At 46.5% G+C, this 22,867-nt stretch overlaps 1 protein-coding gene across 2 annotated transcripts in view; it reads right to left on the bottom strand.

Moving 5' to 3' along the window:
* LHPP (phospholysine phosphohistidine inorganic pyrophosphate phosphatase) overlaps window positions 1-22,867 on the bottom strand; it is a 106,913-nt gene that overhangs the window by 20,820 nt on the left and 63,226 nt on the right. Inside the window, exon 7 of one of the 2 annotated variants that reach the window (XM_068140176.1) lies at window positions 843-925. The exons of the other annotated variant lie outside the window; for it this stretch is intronic. Within the exon in view, the coding sequence (XP_067996277.1) occupies window positions 847-925 (79 nt within the window). The 3' untranslated portion in view covers window positions 843-846. The remainder of the gene's footprint in view (window positions 1-842; window positions 926-22,867) is intronic. 2 annotated transcript variants of the gene reach the window in all.

Here is a 22,867-nt window from a genome sequence, read left to right as displayed (position 1 = left end):
ACTATCAACCAGTACTCCCAGGTCCCTTTCTGCCTGGCCACTCTCCAGCCACTCTGACCCCAGCCTGTAGCACTGCATGGGGTTGCTGTGGCCAGCGTGTAGAACCCGGCACTTGGATGTGTTAAATCTCATGCCGTCAGACTCCGCCCATCTGTCCAGCCTGTCAAGGTCCCTCTTCAGATCTCTCCTACCCTCCAACAGATCAACACCTCCTCCCAGCTTAGTGTCATCTGCAAACGTACTGGTGATGGACCTTGTCCAGATTATCAATAAAGATATTAAAAAGCATGAGGCCCAGCACTGATCCCTGGGGAACATCACTAGTGACTGGCTGCCAGCTGGATGTGGCACCACTCACCACCATTCTCTGGGCTTGGCCCTCCAGCCAGTTCCTAACTGAGCACAGAGTGCTGCTGTCCAAGCCACGGGCTGACAGCTTGGTCAGGAGTTTGCTTACTGCAGGGATGTTGGACTAGATGACCTCTAGAGGACCCTTCCAACCCAAAACATTATACAAGTCTACAATCTATGACTCTGTGGTTAGGGAAGCCTCCTGAATGCCACCCTGCAACAGGTTCCCTCCTTTTGGCTTGAACTCACTTACACAAAGAGCTAACAAGTCGTTTTTCAAGCATGGGAGACACATGGGGCCTGTGCATGGATGCTGTGGAGCACCTCAGCTTCCTTGTGCACCACGGGCTGGGGTCCAATCTCATGTTCCCCCAGAAAGCAACACCCACCTTGGCCAGTAAGGCAGTGATTTATGCTGGTGGATAGAGGCAAGATTGGAATCGCATCTTTTCTGCTGGAAAGGTATTACATAAAACCAGGGGGCTACTCACGTCATCAGCCCATCTCCCTAATTAAAAGCTGCAAGACTCCAGCTCGGTCCAAGCGAGCGATCAATCCTCTTGACACAATGTGCCTGCAAGAGACGTTTGCAGAATGCGTCTGACACTGCCCAAGGCTTTGTTCCCCACCACCACCTCCTTTCCCTGAGCATAAAAAGCTACAATTGAAAAGTGCTGGTCCTTGGAGGGAGCACTGGTTTTTATCAGATGGTAACGATGAGTACATCATGAAATCATTTAATAGTTCTCATTAAATGCATTGCTGGAGAGCAGGCCTGATTTATGGAGGGTATGCTGGGGGTATAAATAAGCTGCACTTTGCTTGTAACACAGCTGGGCAAGAAAATTAATGTTTTGTTTTCCATAACCTTTGTACTCTCCCTTCCTCTGCTACCATGGCAAAGCTCAAGGAGTGTAACTTGATCGCTCTCGGGAAGAGGACACACGGCCGGATGCCTCACAGGGGCTCACCCCAGCAGTGGAAAGGCAGGATCTCCTAACAGCCCTGCACTCCTGCTTTCCCAAAGCCACCACCCTTACACATGGGTACACCTCCCTGTTTATTTCAAACCAAACCCCAAAGAACATACACACAGACCTGCCCATTTTGCATTCCTGCTGGAAGTACTGCTGGAACGGTGTATTGTGGTGAGTTCAGGTCCAGGAAACATTGTTATATTTAGCCTAACTTTCCATCTTTAAAAGCCCAGTATTCCTTTTTCTTTTGAGCCCAGGGAATAGGACAAAAGCCACTCAAACCGCATGAACATCCGTCTTTAGCACAGAGGAAATTCAAGGCCACTGCAACACAGGACAGTGGCCAGCAACACTTTTTAGTGCTCTTTAGTATTAACCACGGCACCTAATCCTAAGCAAACACTTCATCAGCTGCATGGAGTTTTTTCCAAAAAGACTTTTTAGTCCCAGCATGAGGTGTAAACTGCACTTCCAGGTTAGACAGATGTTGAGGAGGCTTAGGAGAGAGCTGATTTATCCAAGGGCTTTGCAATCATATGGCTCACATCTGGAATCTGCAGGCATGGTAATTTTATAACCCTATCCTTACAGTTCTGCAGCAATGCAACATTCTCCTTCCCTTCATAGCCTAAGTGATGTTTCATTGCTACTGCAGGGACAGGGCTGCAAGAAACATCCTCATGTGTCTGACAACTTCATGGGACCCACATCATGTTGTAAAAAAAATAGTGGGGAGCTTGCAGAGCCCATCAGGTGCATATGAGCACTTGTATTTCACAGGCATTAAAACATGAAGTCTTAAAATCAAAGAGCAAGACCCAGTTTCAATTTGCTTCTGCTCACAGCAAGTCCCTTTATACCTCATTCAGAGACCATTCTGGTTTCTTTTATGACATATATGAGCCTTTCTTCATAAAACCTGCTTTCTAGTGACTTTATATATTTCTTTTCTGGTTGAAACCAAGAAACCTCTTAATCGAGCCACCATTTTTCACGTGTACATAATACACGAGGCTGTAAAATCATTGCAAGGAGAGATTCTCAGGCAGGAAGACTCAGAGCACTGTGACAGCCAAGAATAAAACAATGTAAAAATCACCTCCAACCAGAGCAGGAAATGTGGAAAAGATGAATGTCTTTTAAAACTAATGTTTTTACATTTCCACAGATGTAACCCCAGCATAGTCACGGCTGTGTGCATATTCCAGCCACTAGCTTTGTGCACGGACTCACCATCTGCCTAAATCCAAACCTCTGCTATCATCAACCTTAGTTTAGCCACATACTTGGCATCTAAACCCCAAGAAATTAAGAACATTTCCTTGGGAGGCAACACAGATTTTGGCAACTGCTGCTGAGTTTTCAATGTTTGAAAGTAATTGCTAATGCACAAAAAAGCTGGAATTGAGGAGAATTTTCCCCAGGTTGGAAAGCAGCATTGGTCTCCACTCCAGCAGCTCTTGGAAAGTCCGTCTCAGTCTAACATGCCCTGCACAGATGTCAGCACCATCCCCAAAACACAGATGCACATAGATACAGATACGCGTTAGCGTTTCGGTTATTCATTTTGAATGGCTGTTTCTCTGTAATGAAGAAAATTCATCTTCAATTATCTTCCTTTAAAATGACACATAAAGCAGGAAGACAACTTATTTCACAAGGGAAAATTTATTGGACTCATTTATAGGGTATATTTATTCATAAGACAAATTTTTGCTAGGCCTGGTGATGTATTAAGATGAATCCGACCTAAAGACTCTGGTTCTTCTCTCCTACTAGTTCCTGTCTCAATAATTAAGAAGGATTTAATTATTTCTTGGAATTCAGTTACACAAAAATACATCCATTATGCAGAGGTCATTAACTCCAGGGTTTCCACTGAGCCACAGTGACTCCAAGGTTGGTTATGAGTTGATGCTTCTTCAAATCTCGCTTTTCCTGGTATGAATCAGTCTTTCATTTTAGTGCTGTTTGGGTTTACAAGAGAGGCTGGGAAGGAACAGAGGACATGGAGAACTGACTCCTGCCTCTCACGCTGTCCTGGTGTGTGACCTCAGGTACATCACTTTGCTTTTCCATGTATTGGCTTCCCCAAGTGAACCATAACTATAATCAGCTCTTTTATGTAAGCACATCGAGACTTCATTATGAAAAAGCCAGACAGAGTGAGGTTTTCCAGTCTCTTCAAGATTAAGTGGAGTTAAGATCAAGAGTGACAGATGAATCTGTGGCCAAGACCTAAAGAAGGGGCTGGAGGATGGATCAGTCCCAAACTGTTTGGGATGATGCCCTGGCTAGCTGAAAGTCATGTATGGGTTTTGGCATTGACTTCAAGAACAGCAGAATTTCACCTATTATGTTGCAGGGTCCCATTTGATTTCTCTCTTGCCATTCCCTATCCCCAATACAGATTCTGTGTTCTTCAAGCCCAGAACGTGCCTTACCTACCTTTTTGGTAGGAACCAAGAGGAATTACTAAAAGGCAATGAAATAATCCTGCAAGTGACAAGACCAGCAACAGGAGGAAGAAGAGTGAGACAGTAGGAGTAAGTTGCTTGTGAATCAGCAGTGAGCTCTTCAGGGCAGGTGGCCATTTGTGGGCTACAGGAATTTCAGTGATGAAATTGTCCATAAAGTATGGGTCAAATTCTGTTCTCTGCCACCTGTAAGCAGCTTCCTTTGTCCTGAGTGGAAACCAGTCCCACACAGCTGAGAGAGGGATTTATCTATGTGTAATACTTGTATGTAAACAGAAGAGAGAGGAAAAGACCTATTAGATATTCATCACAGAAAGAATCTTTGCCTTTCTTAGATATCCATCACAGAAATTATCTTGGCCTTTTTAACACCAATGCCAAGAATGTGACTGATAAAAACCCCTGCAGATGACCTCAGCCTCTTGACTGGATTCCTGCCAGCATGAATTTGGAACTTTGGGTTGTCTGCACACAGTTTCTACAGGAAAGCAATGACCCTGTTTTCCTTCCAGTACACCAATCTTGGGTCTGCAAAGCCATGTCCTGTGGAGCCATGGCTCCATGTAGAAATTGCATCAGTCCCATGACAGACACTGAAATAAAAACTATGGTTTGTGATTGCCACCCACATTTAACGATATCTTTGTGACTCTGCACAAACCAATTAGTCTATATTGCAATTTCAACATGTATAAAGAAGAGCAAAAGTACCCAGCCTTCAACCACTGTAGCCCTGAGCATGAAAACCAGTGTGCTGACAAAAGCATGCTCTGAGCATCACCTAAGAATACTCCAAGCCACTTTTACCCACCCAGATATCACTTGCATGTACTCTCAAGGCTCCAGCATGTTGCTCTAACATGCTCAGAGAAGTTGTGGAGTCTCCATCTCTGCAATCAGTCAAAGCCCACCTGGACACTGTCCTGTGCAACCTGCTCTAGGTGAACCTGCTGTGGGAGGGGGCTTGTACTAGATGATCTCCAGAGGTCCCTTCCAATCCCTATCATTCCATGATTCTGTGACTGTGTGAGATGTCTGGAGCCGTTAAGATTATGATCACACAAACTGCTCCCCTTCCTTCTGGTTCCCCAACTCCTGCACAAATCCCTGGACCAGCAACAAATTGGTTAGTTCATCCTGGACAGGGTGATGGGAGCAGCTTACTCCTGAGAGCAAGTACTTGAAGCCATTGCTCCCAAGGAATGGAGCTGCTGACAGGAAAGAAAGGTAGTCAACTGTTCCTTGCTTACAGTAAATATTTTGTGGCCAGTAATTACAACCTCTTTCACTCAGAATACAAAATTAACCAGGCTGGAAAAGACCTTTGAGATCATTGAGTCCAACCTATCACCCAACACCATCTAAGCAACTAAACCATGGCACTAAGTGCCCCATCCAGTCTCTTTTCAAACACTTCCAGTGATGGTGACTCCACCACCTCCCTGGGCAGCCCATTACAATGTCCAATCACTCTTTCTATGAAGAACTTCTTTCTAACATCCAGCCTAAACCTCCCCTGGTGTGGCTTAAGACTGTGTCCTCTTGTTATGGTGCTGGTTGCCTGGGAGAAGAGACCAACCCCCAGCTGGCTACAACCTCCGTTCAGGAAGTTGTAGATGGCAATGAGGTCTCCTCTGAGCCTCCTCTTCTCCAGGCTAAGCAACCCCAGCTCCCTCAGTCTCTCCTCACAGGGCTTGCGTTCCAAACTCCTCCCCACCTTTGTTGCCCTTCTCTGGACACATTCCAACAACTCAGCATCTTTCCTAAACTGAGAAGCCCAGAACTGGACACAGTACTCAAGGTGCGGCCACTCCTCCACTGTGGAAAAACCTTGTTGTTCCTAAGGCAATCAAGATGCTAGTGACTTCTTCCAACACCTCCAGCTTCCCACTGGAGTCCTTTTGCAGATCTCATTCCTCCAGCCTCCAAAGGACCACAGCTAACAGTCTGACAGTCCCTGAAGGAAATGGAGGCTTTGGCTGACAAGAGATGTCCAACCCATTCTCGAACAGACCAAGCCTCTTCTCGCCGCAGCAAGTGAATCACTACAAGCCGCCACCTCATGAAGAGTTAAAATGAAGAGTTCTGCTAACACTTAAGCCTTACAAATATTTTCAGTTAAAATAAATTATTCAGGAGATGTCATCCTCCCATCAGCACCATCTGAGCTACATTTTTAATAGTTCTGGGAGCTAAACACATTCTGTCAGACTATCAGTGATACCAGGGCCGTGAGACAAAGAAGGGGGAAACACAAGCCCACTGCAGAACATGAAAGACTGAGCTGCTTTCTCTTTAATGGCCATGAAACACATGCTGTTCAGGGCAGAGAAGAGATCACTGGTGTTGATTATGTTGTAGAGGAAACTAAACAGAAATATCACGGTGACTTCAGGAATCACAGGAGCCTTTTTGTTTTCCCTCAAAACCACTATCCTGCCCCCAAAAAATTCACTCACCACCTTCCACTTTCTTAGGTCTCATTTACTGTGAATGAAGCCACACTGTGACTCTACCAGGTGTTTCCAAACCTAAGATGGAATCAGCATCTGCCCTCAGGATTGTACAGATAAGTCCTCTGCTCCATGGTTTTAGGAATAAAAAAAGAGAGCATTTATCTTTGACCCAGATAATCACCTACCTGCCAACCAACCCATGTACTCATCTTTTTGTCCAAACCACAAACCACATGTAGGGAACAAAGATAACCAAACATGTTTACAAGCAACTAAATCTGAGGATAACATATAGTAGTATGTTGCATTAGTTCAATGCCCAAATGTCCATGTGCCTACAGCAAGGACAATAATTATGACTATACTCCAGAACATGATGATGAAACTCATTTGCATTTGTAAATACAGTGTGTACTTTGAGAGGCATCCAACACACGGGAGGAGACTGCTTCATCTCCATGGATTCAATTGTGTTTCATGGTCAAACCTTTCTACCCTATCACTCTAGATGGAGAAAAAGAGTGAAGGATCCCTGAAGAAGAAAATTAGTGATCTTTCTTTCTAATTCTGCAGAGCTTCTATGTATCCCAGTCATGTACACTGGGACAAATCCTCCTCCTTCTTGTCCATTTTTCTGTCCTAGAACATGGAGGAGAGGAAGAGGACCACATTTCCCACAGGGAAGCTGTCTGGCACAAGGTAACTCCAAGAGAAGAGCCTCTCGGCCTACCAGTCGAGGGAGACCAGCTGTTGTGGAATGACTCACACAGTAGAGGCTACAATGATGGTGAGGGGACTGAAGCATGTCTCTTATGAGGAAAGGCTGAGAGACCTCAGGCTGTTTAGTCTGAAGACAAGACTGAGAACACATCTTACCAATGCTGATCAGTACCTAAAGAGCAGGTGTCAAGAGAATGGGGCCAGACTCTTTTCAGTGGTGGCCAGCAACAGGACAAGTGGTAATGGGCCCAAATTGGAAGCCAGGAGATTAAGTTTGAACATGAGAAAAACTTCTTTGCTGTGAGGGTGCCAGAGACCTGCAACAGACTGCCCAGAGAGGTTGTGGAGTAGGAAAACAATTTTGCCCCCAGTTTTTTCTGCCTGCACCTTCAACTGGATCAAGTTTTAGCTGAGTAAGAAGACACAAGAAGTAACTGCAAGGCCCCTGAAAATCAATGGACAGAAAAGGGATGGCAATATGTGAGATCCTCAGGCTCATCCAGCAACATCAGCTTCAGACTTGCAAAAGGACACATTAAAACCAAACTTTGGAGGAACAAGCACCACCTGTGTCTTCTCTCATCTCAGAAATGGGAACAGCTGATGACACAAGGGTAGCTAAGGTCAGTGTGTCTGTTTTGCTCTTAGGCATAACTCAATAAGGCTAACTGAGGGTGGTTTTCTACCTGGTGGTTCTCCTAATACAGAGACAGAATTAAAAGATGGCTGTTCAGGCCCAAAAGGCTGCTATGGAGGATGGAAGAAAGGGCTGAGATTTGGCAGAGGTTATGGAAAAGACTCAGGCTTTTGTTCATGACTCAGAGGTAAAGAAGAGCACAAGGCGTGAAAGTGCTTGGATGCCCACAAACACTCCCACTATTCACCCCAGCATCTCCTCGACACTTGAAAGAATTCTGCAAAGCAAAAAAATGCCGTAGCCAGTTCTGAGTGGGTTCATTGAATAGCTAGCAAAGAAAAGCCATACGTGCCCGGGCTGGAATGGAGAACATTCAAACACAAATATGCTAAAGGATCACTTGCAGAAGTCAAGTCCCCTGGAGAGCAGCAGAAGGGATTTTTGCCAGCACAGTGACTTCTGAGACTCAAGCATGTGCCCAAAAGAGAACTGAATGATGGCACCAATCCCAGAGAGCACAGTAAGGGCATCAAAATAGACAAATCAGAATCATAGAAACATAGAATGCATCTGATTGGAAGGGACCCTCAAAGGTCATCTTGTCTAACCCCCCTGGAATGAGCAGGGACACCTCCAACTAGATGAGGTTGCTCAGGGACTCAAGAATTTTGATCTAGGATGTCTCCAAGGATGGGGTCACTGGGCAAGCTGTTCCAGGCTGGCCCCATTCTCTTGACACCTGCTCTTTAGATATCGATAGAATTGATAAGACGTCCTTTCAGTCTTGTCTTCTCCAGGGTAAGCAGCCCAAGGTCTCTCAGCCTTTCCTCATAAGAGACATGCTCCAGTCCCCTCACCATCATTGTAGCCTCTGCTGTGTGAGTCATTCCACAACAGCTGGTCTCCCTCAACCGACAGGACAAGAGGCTCTTCTCTTGGGGTTACTTTGTCCCAGACAGCTTCCTTGTGGGAAATGTGGTCCTCTTCCTCTCCTCCATATTCTGGGACAGAAGTGGACAGGAGGGAGGAGGGTTTGTCCAAGAGTATGACTGGGATATGTAGAAGCTCTGCAGAATCAGAAAGAAAGATCATGAAAGACCCCAAGTACAAGCTCAGAGGTGGCACAAGCTCAGAGATGGCAATGCTCTCTACCATATGAAAAAGCAAATAGCAGAACCCTGACATGAAGCCAGAACTCCACCACTTTCTCCAATTTAATTCAGGCCTGCTTCCGCAGCTGTACAATAGCTTCACTCCACTCACCTATGGCAGAGAGGTTTTGGCTGCCATGGCTTTGTATCTCCTGTATTTGGCTGAAAGGAAGACAAGCTGTCCCAGTGGTCAGCAACAGCAGTTTGTAAAGGACAATCAGCATCCTGGAGAAATTACTTCCAACAACAATCAATCTTCTGGATTGGACAGCAGAGGATACAAGTGTAGGCTGAAAGTCAGCTATTGTGTGGGTGCACCTACGGGGTTGGGGGGATGACATTTGGTGGAATAAGGGTAACAAGGAAAACAGGAAGCCTAAGCCTCTTTGCCCAAGGACAGTGATTAGAATAGTATCTATCTTTATAGCATACAATGGACATTCCTGAAAGCCTGTCACGTGCCACAGGGAGGAACATCTGGAGAAATGTCTTTCTTTGGATGTCTGGGAGAGTGAAGAACTCTCATTCCATCAAGTGGGAGGGGAGCAGAGCACCAGAATGGAGAGACAGAGCAAGGGTAAGGATAGGAGAGAAGGGGGAGAGCCAGCTGCTGTTTTTGGCAGTGGTGCTGCCCGAGGTAACTGAGGTCACTTCCCTTCTGTGCCTCTCACTTGCCCCATGGAAAAATAGTTTGTTGTCTGACATTGATGAAATAATCACTGATCTTTGGTGGCAGATGCCCTATCCCTGGACACATTCCAGGTCTGGTTGTATGGGGCTCTGAGCAACCTGATCTAGTTGAAGATGTCCTTGCACACTACAGGGAGGGTGGAATAGATAACCTTTAAAGCTCCCTTCCAACCCAAACCATTGGATTCTGTGATTTTTTTCCAGAAGTACCAAGTGGTGGATCGGTACCGAGATCTACTGTGAAGAATTAATTCTGTGCAGGACCTGGTACTGGCTGTGTTTATGCTATCTCCAGCAGCAGGAGTTGTGTTGTTTTCAATGAGATTTTTTCCCAGGATAAAACTAAGCCCCTGCCATGCTCATCTCCTCGGGGAAAGCACATTGCTGGGTACTCTCCAGAAAGCTCTTCCTTTGCCTTGTCATATCACCACCCATTCACTCCAGTAGCCCCACTCCTTCCCTGGGAGCCTGAAGACAGTTCTAGGTATTTCCAGACCTGATCTGTGTTAGCTTGGGCACTGGAGGAAAAAAAATAAACCTGACCACAGTGCAACAGCCAGAGGTCCAAATATGTAGTGACCTTGTGAATACTGAAGGCAAGCCCAACCCAGAGCAATCTGGTTTGTGTGGAGACAGCCTGGCAGTGGCTGCATTAAGAATGCATGGCCTTTAATGTGGAACATGTGTTTGGGGAGAATAATAAAGCACCTGAGCACGAAAGGTGGGACTGTTGAGCCTCTCTCCCTCCCTCTTGTGGCAGCCTCCTAATTGCTTTCTGGTTTATAACTCTGAGGGTGAGAACATGATCAAACAGGTGGGCTGAGAGGTGTCAGGAGTTTTACCTATCCTCAGAAAGCAAACACCAAAAATAAAAAGGATGGGTGGGAAAGTGACCAACAGCGATGAAAGCAGCAGGATTCTCAAACATCACCAAAGCTGGGACTAGGTCTAAGCTGGTGCCTTCTCTAGCTGAGCCCTGGGTTTGATTTAAACCTCTAAAATCGGTTGCTGCTAACCCCCTGGGCACTCTCTCAGGGCAGCTTTTGTGGACTATATGAAACCACATATATCAGGGGACTGGAATGTCTCTCTTATGAAGAAAGACTGAGAGAACTGGGTATTTTTAATCTGGAAGAGAGAAGACTGAGGAAGGATCTCATAAATGCTTTTAAATAATTAAAGAATAGGTGTCAGGAGGATGTGGCCAGTCTTTTTCAGTGGCGCCCAGTGACAGGACAAGGGTTAATGGGCACAAACTTGAACATAGGAAGTCATACCTAATCATGAGGAGGTGCTTCTTTAATTTAAGGGTGATACAGCACTGGAACAGGCTGCCCAGAGGTGTCAGAGTCTTCATCTCTGGAGACATTCTAAACCTGCCTGGATGTCTTTCTGTGTGACCTTCTTTAGGTGAAGCTGCCTTGGCAGGGGGGTGGACTTGATGATCTCCAGACATCCTTCCAACCCATACTATTCTGTGATTCTGTGGTATGATCATATAATATCACATATTGTATGATTCACTTCAAGAACCAGGTGACAGCTGCAGCAATGGCTGGGAGGGTGTCCAATGAAGAGAGCCCCCTGTGCTCTGCCTGGGCTCAGCTGGACCTGCATGACTGTTGCTTGATCCCAGGAGATTTTGGGGTAAAGAAAGCTACATCTTGGTCCTGCTCCTCCCCAAGGAGATAACATTGTCCAAAGCCCTTGTGCTGGGAAGCAGGAAAAGCTATGCTCCACTTCAGGTGCCTGCCCAGCATGTGAGGCTACCATCACGGGAAGGGTTAAGGTGACCACAGCCCTATGCTCGTTTACCCTGAACATTAGAGAGGGACAGTTTGCTGTGAACACTCTGACCAATATCTCCCAGCTGCCAGCTTAATCAGGATTAAGCGATCAGCTATTAATTTTGCTCTCTTCCAAACATTTTGCTACTGTGTGAAAATGTTTCCTCTGTCACAGATAAACTGACCTTGATATCCTCTAGCCATGCATTTTAAACAGACTTGAAAACAGATAATCCCAAACCAAAACACTAACAAGAAGGGCCAAGACCAACAATCTGGCTCTAATTAGAAGCTTTCCAGTGAGTGCCTTGCAGGATAAGGACAAAGCAACAGCAGGGGTATTTGCTCAGAGCCAAGGTGTGCTTGCCTGGTGTACAGAGCCAGGTGTGAGATAAAAGCTGAACAGACACCTGAGAGGCCACCTTTGAAGTCTTCAGGTGTGCAAATATAGCACCATGCAGGAACAGAGAGTAGCAACCAGGTCCCCTCCCCAGACTATAGAGACTTCAGGGTCAGTGTCATGGAATTACAGAATGGTTTGGGTTGGAAGAGACCTTTAGAGGTCATCTAGTCCAACTTCTCTGCAGTCAGAAGGGACACCTTCAGCTACAGCAGGTTGCTCAGAGTCCTGTTCAACCGCACCTGGAATATTTCCAGGGATGGGGCTTCTACCACCTCTGTGGACAACCTGGGCCAGTATTTCACCACTCTCACTGTAAAAAATATCTTCCTTGTATCTAGCCTAAATCTCCTCTCTTTGAGTTTAAATCATCACCCTGTGTCCTGTCACAACAGGCTATGCTAAAAAGTTTGTCCCCATCTTTCTTATTGCCCCCTTTAAGTGCCAAAAGACCACAATCAGGTTTCCCTGGAACATTATTTTTGATAGGCTGGACAATCCCAACTCTCTCAGCTTGGCCTCACAACAGAGGGGTTCCAACTCTTCCATCACTGTTGTGGCCTCCTCTACTCCCCTGCTTCAGCAGATCCATGTCTCTCCTGTGCTGAGGACTTCAGAGCTGGCCCCAGGACTGCAGGTGAGGTTTCAGAAGAGCAGAACAAAGGGGAAGAATCACCTCCCTCCACCTGCTGCCCATGCTGCTGGGGATGCAGCCCAGGACACAGTTGGCTTCTGAGCTACAAATGCAATGTTGCTGGCTCATGTCCAAATTCTCATCCACCAGCACCCCCAAGTCCTTCTTCACAGGTCTGCTCTTCATCCCATCATCCCCTAGATGCCAGAGCAGTGACTGAGAACTGAGACATCTCCCTGTTTTGCAGGGATGTGTCTGGACAGAGAGGTGTCACCATGGCAGGAGAGGCTGTTTGACTGGTAAGGAGGCAAACCCTGCAGCCCCCCAGCAGCCACCCCTCCCAGCAAACTTCAGGAAATATTTTAACAGGCTGACTGGCACAGCCTGTGCCTCACCCACAGGCACTTGAATATTTATGTAGGTGCAAACTGCTTCACTTCTGAAACACATCCACCTTGGGCGAGGGGTGGCAGGCAGCCACCCGGCACTGTGCACAGCTCCGCATACAAACAGGCTGGAGCCATTCAGTCTGGACTACACCAGAGCTCTTTGGGATTGAACTCCCCAGGCTAGAGATGACAGATGTTTGCAGATCCACAAACAAATGACCACAGCACCACAATTCTGAGGAGACAGCTTCTGCTGTTTTGTCCTCTTTGCTCTAAAAAGTCTCTTGTTCTCATTGAGGGGGTGAGTCATGGAGGAAGAGGACATGTCTTAGGAAGACAGAAAGCAGGACACACAGGTCCAAGCTTTGTAAAAGCTCTTTCTCTTGGTTATTCTGCCCACTGCAAAAGCACTAAAATTTCTCCAAAGCAGGGACAACAGACAGGCCTGGACTTTCTTTCCAAGCTTCCTCTGAAATCACACTTGGCAGAGCAGCCCCAGCCTGTTAAAAGAGCATGGGAACGTGCGTGGCAAGAGCTGCTCTCAGGTTGGAGCTCTCTGGATTTTTCTAAGCCATCTGGGCTCTGATGTATCTTGCAGAATAAGGCCTCCTAAGTCCTAAATGAAAAGTCAGCTCCTAACCCAAGAGTTCAGCTCAGGGTCAAAGGCAGAGGAGCAGCTGAAGAACTCGCTCATTAAATCCTCTGAGTTAATGGCAGCAGGAACAGGCCTTTGCCACTGCAAAAGCAAACTCACCTGATCCTTTCCTGCTCCCCAGACTTCCCAACCCCATTGCCTCATCTAGCTGGAAATTTTCAGTTTTTCAGTACTATTTCCCATCTGCTAGAAAAGCATAAATGCAAAACTCAGGCAGGTGATGAGTTTCCCAGTGTTAGGATATACAACCTTTCTTCTAGCCAGCAGAGCAAGGCAGTGTTTGAAATGCTGGTGCCCTCCATCCATCCCTGAACCCTAAGTCCCACACTGATTAAGTTTCTCACCACCAGAGAAGCACAGAAATGTTTTACTTGAAAGAGACCTTTAAGATCATCAAGTTGTTAGCCATTGGAATGGGCTGCCCAAGGAGGTGGTGGAGTCACCATCCCTGCAGGTGTTCAAGAGGGGATTGGACATGGCACTTGGTGCCATGGTTTAGTCATGAGGTCTGTGGTGACAGGTTGGACTTGATGATTTTTGAGGTCTCTTCCAACCTTGGTGATTCTGTAATCCATGTCCCTCACCACTACATCCACAGGGTTTTTAAATCCCTCCAGAGATGGTGACTCTACCACTTCCCTGGGCAGCTTGTTCCAGGGCTTGATGACCCTTTTGGAGAAGACATTTTTCCTAATATCCAACCTGTTGCAAGCTGAGGCCATTTCCTCTTGTTGTATCACTTGTTACCTGGAATAAGAGACTGACATCTACCTCACTGCAATGTCCTTTCAGGTAGCTGTAGAGAGCAAGAAGGTCTCCCTTTACCCTTCTTTTCTCCAGGCTAAATAAGTGAAAGCCATGCCCAAATGAAAAACACCACCCCCACCACCATGCCCAGATGGCATTGGTGAGCTGCCTTAAGCCAAACCAGCCCAGTGCAAACAGCATCTGCTGCTTCTCCTTTGTGTACATCTGAAGCTTTGTGAGATGCATGGACATTGCTCTCTCTCCTTTCTCCATAAGGACTCAAGAGAGGTCCTTGATGAAGGGAAGCTTTTGACCACAACTCTCCAGCTCATGTGAATTCTGTCCTCTTGGCTACACTATGTAAGCTATGAAGACATGGTCATAGAGTGGGGGAGCATGTCATCTTCACTGACAAGTCTTTTCAGAGGAAACCGCAAGTTTTTTATTGCAGAGCTCTGCTTCCTTCCACTCCAGTGTGCAAAAACCATCTATAAATCACAAAGTGATATCTGGCTCTGATTATTAGGTTTAGATAGGTAATGAGGAAGAAATTCTTTACAGTGAGGGTGGTGAGACACTAGAAGGGAAGTTGTTGCTGTCCCCTCCCAGGAGGTGTTCAAGACCAGGTTGGATAAGGCCTTAAGCAACATGGTCTTGTGGAAGGTGACCCTGCCCATGGCAGGAGCTGGGATGGAATTAGCAGATGTTTAAGGTTCCTTTCAACCCAAACCATTCCATGATTCTATGTGCAGCACTGGGCCTCCAACCTCCTCACTTATATCAGGAACGATGTTGATAGCAGCTAAACTGAAAAACTATTGTTCAAATTGGACCAAATTAAGCTGTATTTAGGCCAGAAGAGCACTGATTTGAGGGAGGCTGCCATGTAGCAGAGCAGGTTCAGATAACACTGCAGGGCAGGCCAACTCCACCATGGAGGCCTAAAAGCTTTCAGTGCCAGGTAGGATCATGGATATAATTATGCTCTGCCAAGAGTGGCTGTAATCCAGGTGACAGCCGTTACCCAGCGCTGCCTCTGGGAACGTTAAAATAAAACTCTGCACTCCTCCTTTCAAGATCTGAGGGAGTTTTACAAACATTAGGGAACTAAATCTCTCAGCGCTCCCAGGGCGCGATCTAAACCGTCTGGGATCTCCACTGGGGCAGATTTCAAAGGCCCAGCCACTCTTTCATTTGTTTTACTGAAAGGGAAACTGAGGCACCCAGGGAGTTGAGCCAACATTTCCTGATTTGAATACCTCATGGTAGGCAACTCATCCACGTGACATAGTCATTTACAATTTTTACAACTCTTTTTTTTTTTGTTGTTTTACTTTTTATCAGATTAGAAGTATTGGAAGGTTGATCCCCTTCCTTCCAGACAGCTTAGTTGTGTTTCAGCACTTGGATTTTCCCCACAAAAAACACAGGAACTCAACCATACTTCTGCACGGGTTTATACACACAGAGAGCCTTGTGAATGGCAACGCCAGATCATTATTTCCTACCAAACTGAAAATTCCTTTTGAATGTTAAAGCTGTTGTATAAAATATATACTTAGTGCTGCATAATTAAAAAGCCTCTGCAACTTTAATGCGTATTGCCCTTGATCATGTGGAAGCAAGGAAGAACAAAATCATTAGGAGGTGAATTATTCTAGTAGCCTATTATCACAGTGTAATCTTATTAAAGAAAATTCATGCTGGTAGAGCCTCTTATCTTCTCCACTTACAGAAGAACCATGTGGTGTATTTCTGAGTGCACAGAGATAATAAAATTACAGTGAATTATGCAGCCCGCATATGGAAAAGGGAGGATAATTCTGTCCCTTCGAGGAGGGACACTGATTCTTCTCAGGGAGGCAAAACCAGCGCTACCCCGTTACTAAGCATAAAGAGACTATTCATTATTATCTGCAGACAAGCAATTTTGGAGAAGATCTAGGGGCTGTCAGTGCAAAAAGGCACAGCTTGCTGCCACGGCTCGGCCAACAGCCAGTGCTGCTTGCTGTCTTCAATGGCTTCCATCGTGTCGCTTGGTGTGGGTGTCTGAACCTGCCCACCTACCAACATGTGGAGCATGGAGCCACCAACTCTGGGGCACTTCTGATGCATCCTCCTATACAGCAATACTCCTGCTGTGGTCCCTCTGCTGATCCCTTCTCCACACAGCCGGTCCCAAGCCACTGCAGCATTTTGGTGAGCTCCCTCTCTGTGAATATCCCTGCAAGGATCCCACTTGGCTGACAGTACTAATTGAATTCAGAGACAGTGTGAACTTGCACTAATTGGCAGGGAGGACAGAATCATAGAACTGTTTTGGTTGGAAAAGACATTTAAGATCACCAAGTCCAACTATTAACCCAGCATCGCCAAGTCACCACTAAACTATGTCCCTCAGCACCACATCTACATGGTTTTCAAATCCCTCCAGGGATGGGAACTCCAACATTTCCCTGGGCAGCCTGTTCCAGGGCTTGACAACCCTTTAGGGAAAGACATTTTTCCTAATATAAAACCTCAACCTCCCCTGCTAAAAGTGGAGGCCATTTCCTCTTCTCCTATCACGTAATACTTGGGAGAAAAGACCAACCCCCACCCTGCTACAAACTCCTTTCAGGTGAGATCTCCCCTGAGTCTCCTTTTCTCCATCCTCAACAACCCCAGTTCCCTCAGCTTCTCCTCATAAGACTCTTTAGTACTCTAGATCCTTTACCAGCTTGGTCGCTCTTCTTGGACATGCTCCAGCAACTCAGTGTCCTTGTAGTGAGGGTCCCAAAACTGAACACCGTATTCAAGGTGTGACTTCACCAGTGGGACGATCTTTGCCCTAGTCCTGCTGGCTATACACTTTCTCATCCAAGTCTCAATACTGTTAGCCTTCTTGGCCACCTGAGTACATAGCTGGCTCGTGTCCAGCAAGCTATGGACCAGCACTTCCAAGTCCTTCTCCACTGGGCAACTTTCCAGCCACTCTTCCCCAAGCTTGTAGCATTAATGGGATTATTGTGTCTGAAGTGCAGGACCCAGCACTTAGCCTTGCTGAATCTCATACCATTTGCCTTGGCTCATTAATCCTCATGGTCTGGACCAACATGCCATGATGCTCACACAGCCCTATCCAGCTCAGCTAGCTGTTTGGGGAGAAGATGAGCCATACTATGAGCCATACCATGGGTTTTGGTGTCTTTGGGCTGTCCCTCCTAACCAACCTCTATAAATGGAGTTTATCTGGTCATGACTTAGGGACACACAATATAAAGCTTGTAACCTTATTTAAACATCAGCAGCATGATGCAGAAAGGCTTCACTTCCCTCATCACCTGCTGTGAAGGACAGCCAAGCAATTAAAAGTTTTCTGTAAATCTTAATTACAGTGGACTTACTTAGCTAATGACCAATTGATCTTTTGATTGCATTAAGTTTATAAGTGTAATGAACTTAACTGAAGTATGGATTACAATCTTGTTCTAATTAAACCAAAAATGTGTAACACATACTAGCCATCAAAAGGAGTTTTAATGGCTGTTTGGAGTCAAACTGCTGGAAATACAAATGTGTTGTCTAAAGCCTGCAGGTCTTAATTAGACTCTTCATCCAAGTGGAATTTGTGTTACTTCAAACAATGCACCCAGATAAGATTTTGTTGTGCACTCAGAAATAGCTGGATACAAATCTGGATCCGTGCTACACCTATTCTCTCTCCTGACTTCCTCACCCTCCTCTGGATCCAGCAGCATGGGAAACAGGTGAGGAAAACTTCTATTTCTGAACAAGTAAGGGCTGCATCACCTCCTACCCTGCTCTTGGGCACAAAGGGTAGTGAGGAGGTCATCCCTCTCTTGCAGTGGATTGACAGAGAGAAAACAATACATATTGCTACCAGCAGCCATGGTAAAAAGGTGTTCAGGTCAGAATTGAGATGGGAAGGGCTTGCAGCTCTTGTCTGTGCCATGCTACAGCTCCACCTCTCGCCTTTGCAGCCCTAGGAGGGACTGACCTACTTTAATTCAACTTCTTAATGCCAAATGAAGAGGGGATTGGAAACAGGACATTCTCCCTGGAAAGCACTGGACTTAATTTCTTCCACTCTTTTGGCAGTACCTGTTTCTGTACTTCCTTAAGATGAAACACATAATCCTTTCTTGTATTCTGGAGGCTGCCCAAGGCAGGAGAAACCCGTTTGCTGGAAGTGGTGCCTCTACTCAGCTCCTACCAAGAAGTGACACGTCTGCAAAGTCAAAAAGTCACCAAACCTGAGGCCTCTCCAACCACCAAAAATACATTTTAAAGTAACTGTGATCCCTTTTCTCACATCCGTGAGCTCTACCAGTCTTCAGTAACTCTTCCTGCAAGAGCTTTGTTTCTAAACAGAGCTGGACATGATGATTCTCCTGGGTCCCTTCCAACTCAAGATATTCTATGATTCCATGATTCCAAACCACCTGGAGATGCTTGGAAGAGCATGGGAGAAATGTAAACTTATCTCCAAAGGGGAGAAAGGTCCTAAAACCACTGGGCAGACCTGGCCAGTTAGAGCATTGATAGGGTGGTGCCTATTTATTTAAATTCAGTGCCAGGGATTGCTTTTTGTGGAACAATCCAGCTGCTGTCATTGCTCCACGTGCTCCCATCATTGTCAGGCCAGACACGCTGCTGGACACCAAGCTGCTCGCTCCAGAATCATGACAGGCTGGAGCACAGCTAGTGGTTTCCCCTGGACAGACAGATGAAGCTGAGGGGAGAACGGGAAATGTGCAGCTCCTTTCTGGTCTCCTGGCCATGAGGAATGGTGAAGAGGCTCTGTAAAAGCAGCAATTGCTTAAAGGCAGAGCTGGGGAGGAAAACATGTAGGCTCAGGAAGAGCTTGTGGTTATGAGTCAAGGTATCACAAAGCAGAATGTGAGGTGACATTTAGACCAGTTTGAACTACAGGCTTCCTGCCATCGAAATATTTCATTTGAGTCACACTTGAAGCAAACCATGCCCAGCACAGCCACATAGCAACACCTCACCTCCAATGCACAACAGAGATGTGCAACTTGTTGCAACAAGCCTGGTAGTGCAAACTCTTACAGTCTTTGTGACACAGCACCTACATCACCACACCCACAACCACGTCTGTAAGTCTTCCCTCAGACTGTGATACAGCAGCTTAATACTTTTTATGACCTCTCTGGTGACCTCTCTCAACCCAAATCACTGCCTCAGTGGTGGGGTCTGGGATAAGCCCTTCTCAATCCCCCCGTTACCACTGTGTGGCTGCTAAGCCCTGTCATGGCAGTGTCACAACAGCTGTGAGGTTTTCAGCTCCAAGATAATCTAATTTTAAACAGCCTTAACTGGTTGTGTGTGTTAAACCAGTTAGTACCTGGTGTTTACCCAGTATGTCAAGGGAGGAGACTTGACACTAGAAATCAGAAGCTGATTTGGAAGTTGATTGGAAGTGGTAGTAACTTAGTAGTGGTGGGATTGTGAGCTCTGGGCAAGCAGCTGGACTTGGCTCTATTCCAATCACAACAGTTCTATGACTCTATGATTTAAAAGTCTTGCTTGCCTGAAGTACAACTCCATGGGGTATAAGTTTACAAGCAAGGCTGTAAGGGTTTGATCCCAGTGACCTCCTGAGGTGCCTTCCAACCCCTGCCATTCCATGATTCTATGCCCCTCACTAAACTTTCCTGGTACAGCCACAGAGGAAACTTTTGTATGAATCTCTGCAAAATGAGAAATGCAAGTCACTTGAACTAGGTTGTAAAGCAGCATCCTCTCAGGGCCCAGTGCTTCAGGCAGGCGCTGTGCTGCCTTTGCTGAAGCAATCAGGTGAATTTTCCCCAAGAGCAATGCCCAAACCTACAAAAACATGAGAGGTGAGTCCTGCCATCCCATGAGACAGAAGCCAAATCTTGCAAGGACATAACAGACTCCCTTGCTGCCCTTCCATATCCTCAGCACAAACACAAACCCTTCTGGCCTTTCTGGTCATATGCATATGAAGGATGCGGAAACCAGACAAGGATAACTCAAACCGAAGCTACTGTTGGATGGCTTCCCTGTGGCTTTTGCAGAGCTCAGGCTCCTTTCAGCTTTTCCCATCAGGCAGACTTTGCCTTGTGCCTAGGACAAGGCTTTTTCCTTAGCAATGAGGGGGATTCCTTCTGCCTTCCCCCAGCCAGCCCCCAGCTCTTGGAAAACCAGAAAGCAGGATTTTATTGGCTGAATATAAATGATGAAATGCATAGGCTAGGTAGAATTATTTATGTATTCCTTCACTCCTCAGTGCATGCAAAGCCAAATCCTGTCTGTCTTCTGGGGCCTGCATGTGAGAACTGAGGGCTGTGGACTGGTTACTGGGGTGAGGTCCGCAGGTACTCTTGAGTGGGTTGGTTTATTGTGCAAATAAAATTTCCTGAAGCTACAAATGAGGAATATGTTTGGGAGAGAGGGTTTATCACTGCATTGCAGCATTCTGACAGCCCACCTGTTCCTCCTCAACAAAAAATACTAATACAGAGATTTCAGGTGCCTGCCAAATCTTTAGGCACCATGTTATAAGGTGTTACCTGGAGAGGTCCCTCCTGTCTCCCATTTTAAGCACACTTCTCAGCTTTTCAGCTCTTACAACCAAGGATAACACCTGAGTGGTCCCAGGCACTCTAATTTTTTTCTTGGAAAGCATCAGGTTGTTTTTCTTCCAACTTCATTCTTCTATTCCCCTTCTTCCCATAACGCCTGTTCCTCAAGCTCTTCTCACCTCATTTCCAGAGAACAGGGTAACTGCTAACAAAGTAACTGGCACCTCACATCATTTTTCCCTGGGAAGAAAACTCCCCAAAACTGTAGCACTGCATGACCCTGAGCAGCACTGCGGTACCATCACACCTGGAGAACAAGGTCCAGTTTCACCCTTGTGAAAGGGGTTTAATCACTGGTGTTGGTTGATTTGCCCCCACTTACATCCTGGACTAAGTTTGTGCTGAATTTGGAGTGATCCCCTCCTTCACTTCTCTGCAGCCTGCTGTTTGCTTCCCACCCAAGTGAGAGGCCAGGAGTCCATCTGGAGGCTTCCAGGTGGTCCTGTCCGTGGCAGCCATGAGCCTGACAGCCCCTTGCAGACTCAAAGGTCCTTCAAGGCACCAGAACCCACTGAAAGGTGCTGCCAGTGCCAAGACCATTTCTAGCAGTGCAATGTGACCACGACACAGGCACATCCACTGGCCTGGTTGAGCTTTCTGTTTGTCACCTTGAAACCCTCAAGAGGGTTTAATCCCATTTTCAGATCTAATCCATTAAACAAATGCATTACCCTTACGTAGATTTGCTGGTTTTGTTGAGCAATGCTCTGTGTCAACTCTCCCTGTCAGACAAGACTTTTGCAAGAGGCCCTGCTCTGAGCACAGATCCTGGCAAAAATACTGCCTTGGGCAGACAAGCCCTCTGTCCTTCAGCATGCCTGCATCTGCTCTTGGCAACTGAGCCCAGCGAAACACACCAAAAAATGCTATTTTGTGCTTCTCCTGCACCATGTGACCATGTTCTCCAAGCCCTGAACAGTGCAGATGACACTACAAGCTGCTGCTGTGCAGCAGCCTGCCCTCCTGCACAGCCACCAGACCTTCTAGAGGACATGTGGCACCCTTATTTGACTTTCTGTCCTGAACTGCCTTGTTATCTCCCTGGAATGAGACATTCCAACAACACTCATGGCTGTGCAATAGTCTACCCTCTACCCATTGCCTGATCAAAATGAAAAGGGAAGACAGTCCATGAAAAGTTTTTTTCCTATTTTCTCAAAGCAGAAGTCTCCAGGACCCTTGCAAACTAAGGAGTCACTCCAGTCCCTTCTCCCTTCTCCACTGTGCTTCTAGCTTAGGTTCAGCCCTGACTGGAAATGCTCTGTTAGGCCAGGAACACGCAGGAGCTCAGAAACAGGCAACAGCATCCTCATCTTCACATCCATTAATGCTGGATCAGGTCATGGCATGGCATGAACATGATGCCAGCCCCACCATACTGAAGGATATGGCTGTATTTGGGGTGCAAGAGCACCAGAACTATGCCTGGAACACAGAAGATGCAGGCAGAGTCGGTAATACATCATCCACTACTTTTTCTGGGTACTGAACCCCTGTGCTATAACTCTGCCCACTCTCACAGAAGCACAGAATGGTGGGGGGTGGAAAGGACTTCTGGACATTATCCAGTCCAACATCCCTGCTAAAGCAGGTTCTCCCTGCATCTTTCTTGGAAGAGTCAACCAAACCTCTGCATGCTTCCTGGCAGGCAATGTCTGCTGTTAGCTAAACTGCTATCCCCACCCAGTAACCCATTAAGTCTTTCTTTGCCTTCACCTTGCTCCAGGTTCGTATCAGTTGTCAAAACACTGATGGTTCCATTCCAGCTCAAGAATAAGCAGCCCCAAGACTTTCCAGACCAAGTTCTAGACCATTCTGCTGTTGATCTGAGGCAAGGTCCCACACAAAGCCTCCAATATCCCACCAGTGATCCCACTCCCACGGGCTTCTAACAACAGACAGAAACTGAACTAACACAGTAATGGAATGATTCTGCATGTGGTAGGATGACATTCCAAACCTTCTTAAATAGAAGTCCTGAAGTTAAAAAAGCATCCTGCAACTTCACAAGCTTTTACAGCAAGATCTCCAGCCACTGAGCACCGCTGTGCACCCCAAGATCTGCATGCTCATGGCAGCCAGCACTGCCTGCCACCACTGTCCCAGTGCTTGCAGGGACAGCTGGGCTGCTGGTCGGCCAGGGACTGCCTCCCTTGAGCAT

Source organism: Melanerpes formicivorus, unplaced genomic scaffold (assembly GCF_026170545.1).
Source record: "Melanerpes formicivorus ecotype bairdi unplaced genomic scaffold, bMelFor1.0.p_v2 SCAF_6, whole genome shotgun sequence".
In the NCBI taxonomy this organism is placed as follows: domain Eukaryota; kingdom Metazoa; phylum Chordata; class Aves; order Piciformes; family Picidae; genus Melanerpes; species Melanerpes formicivorus.
This window is presented reverse-complemented; position numbering and strand designations above follow the sequence as displayed.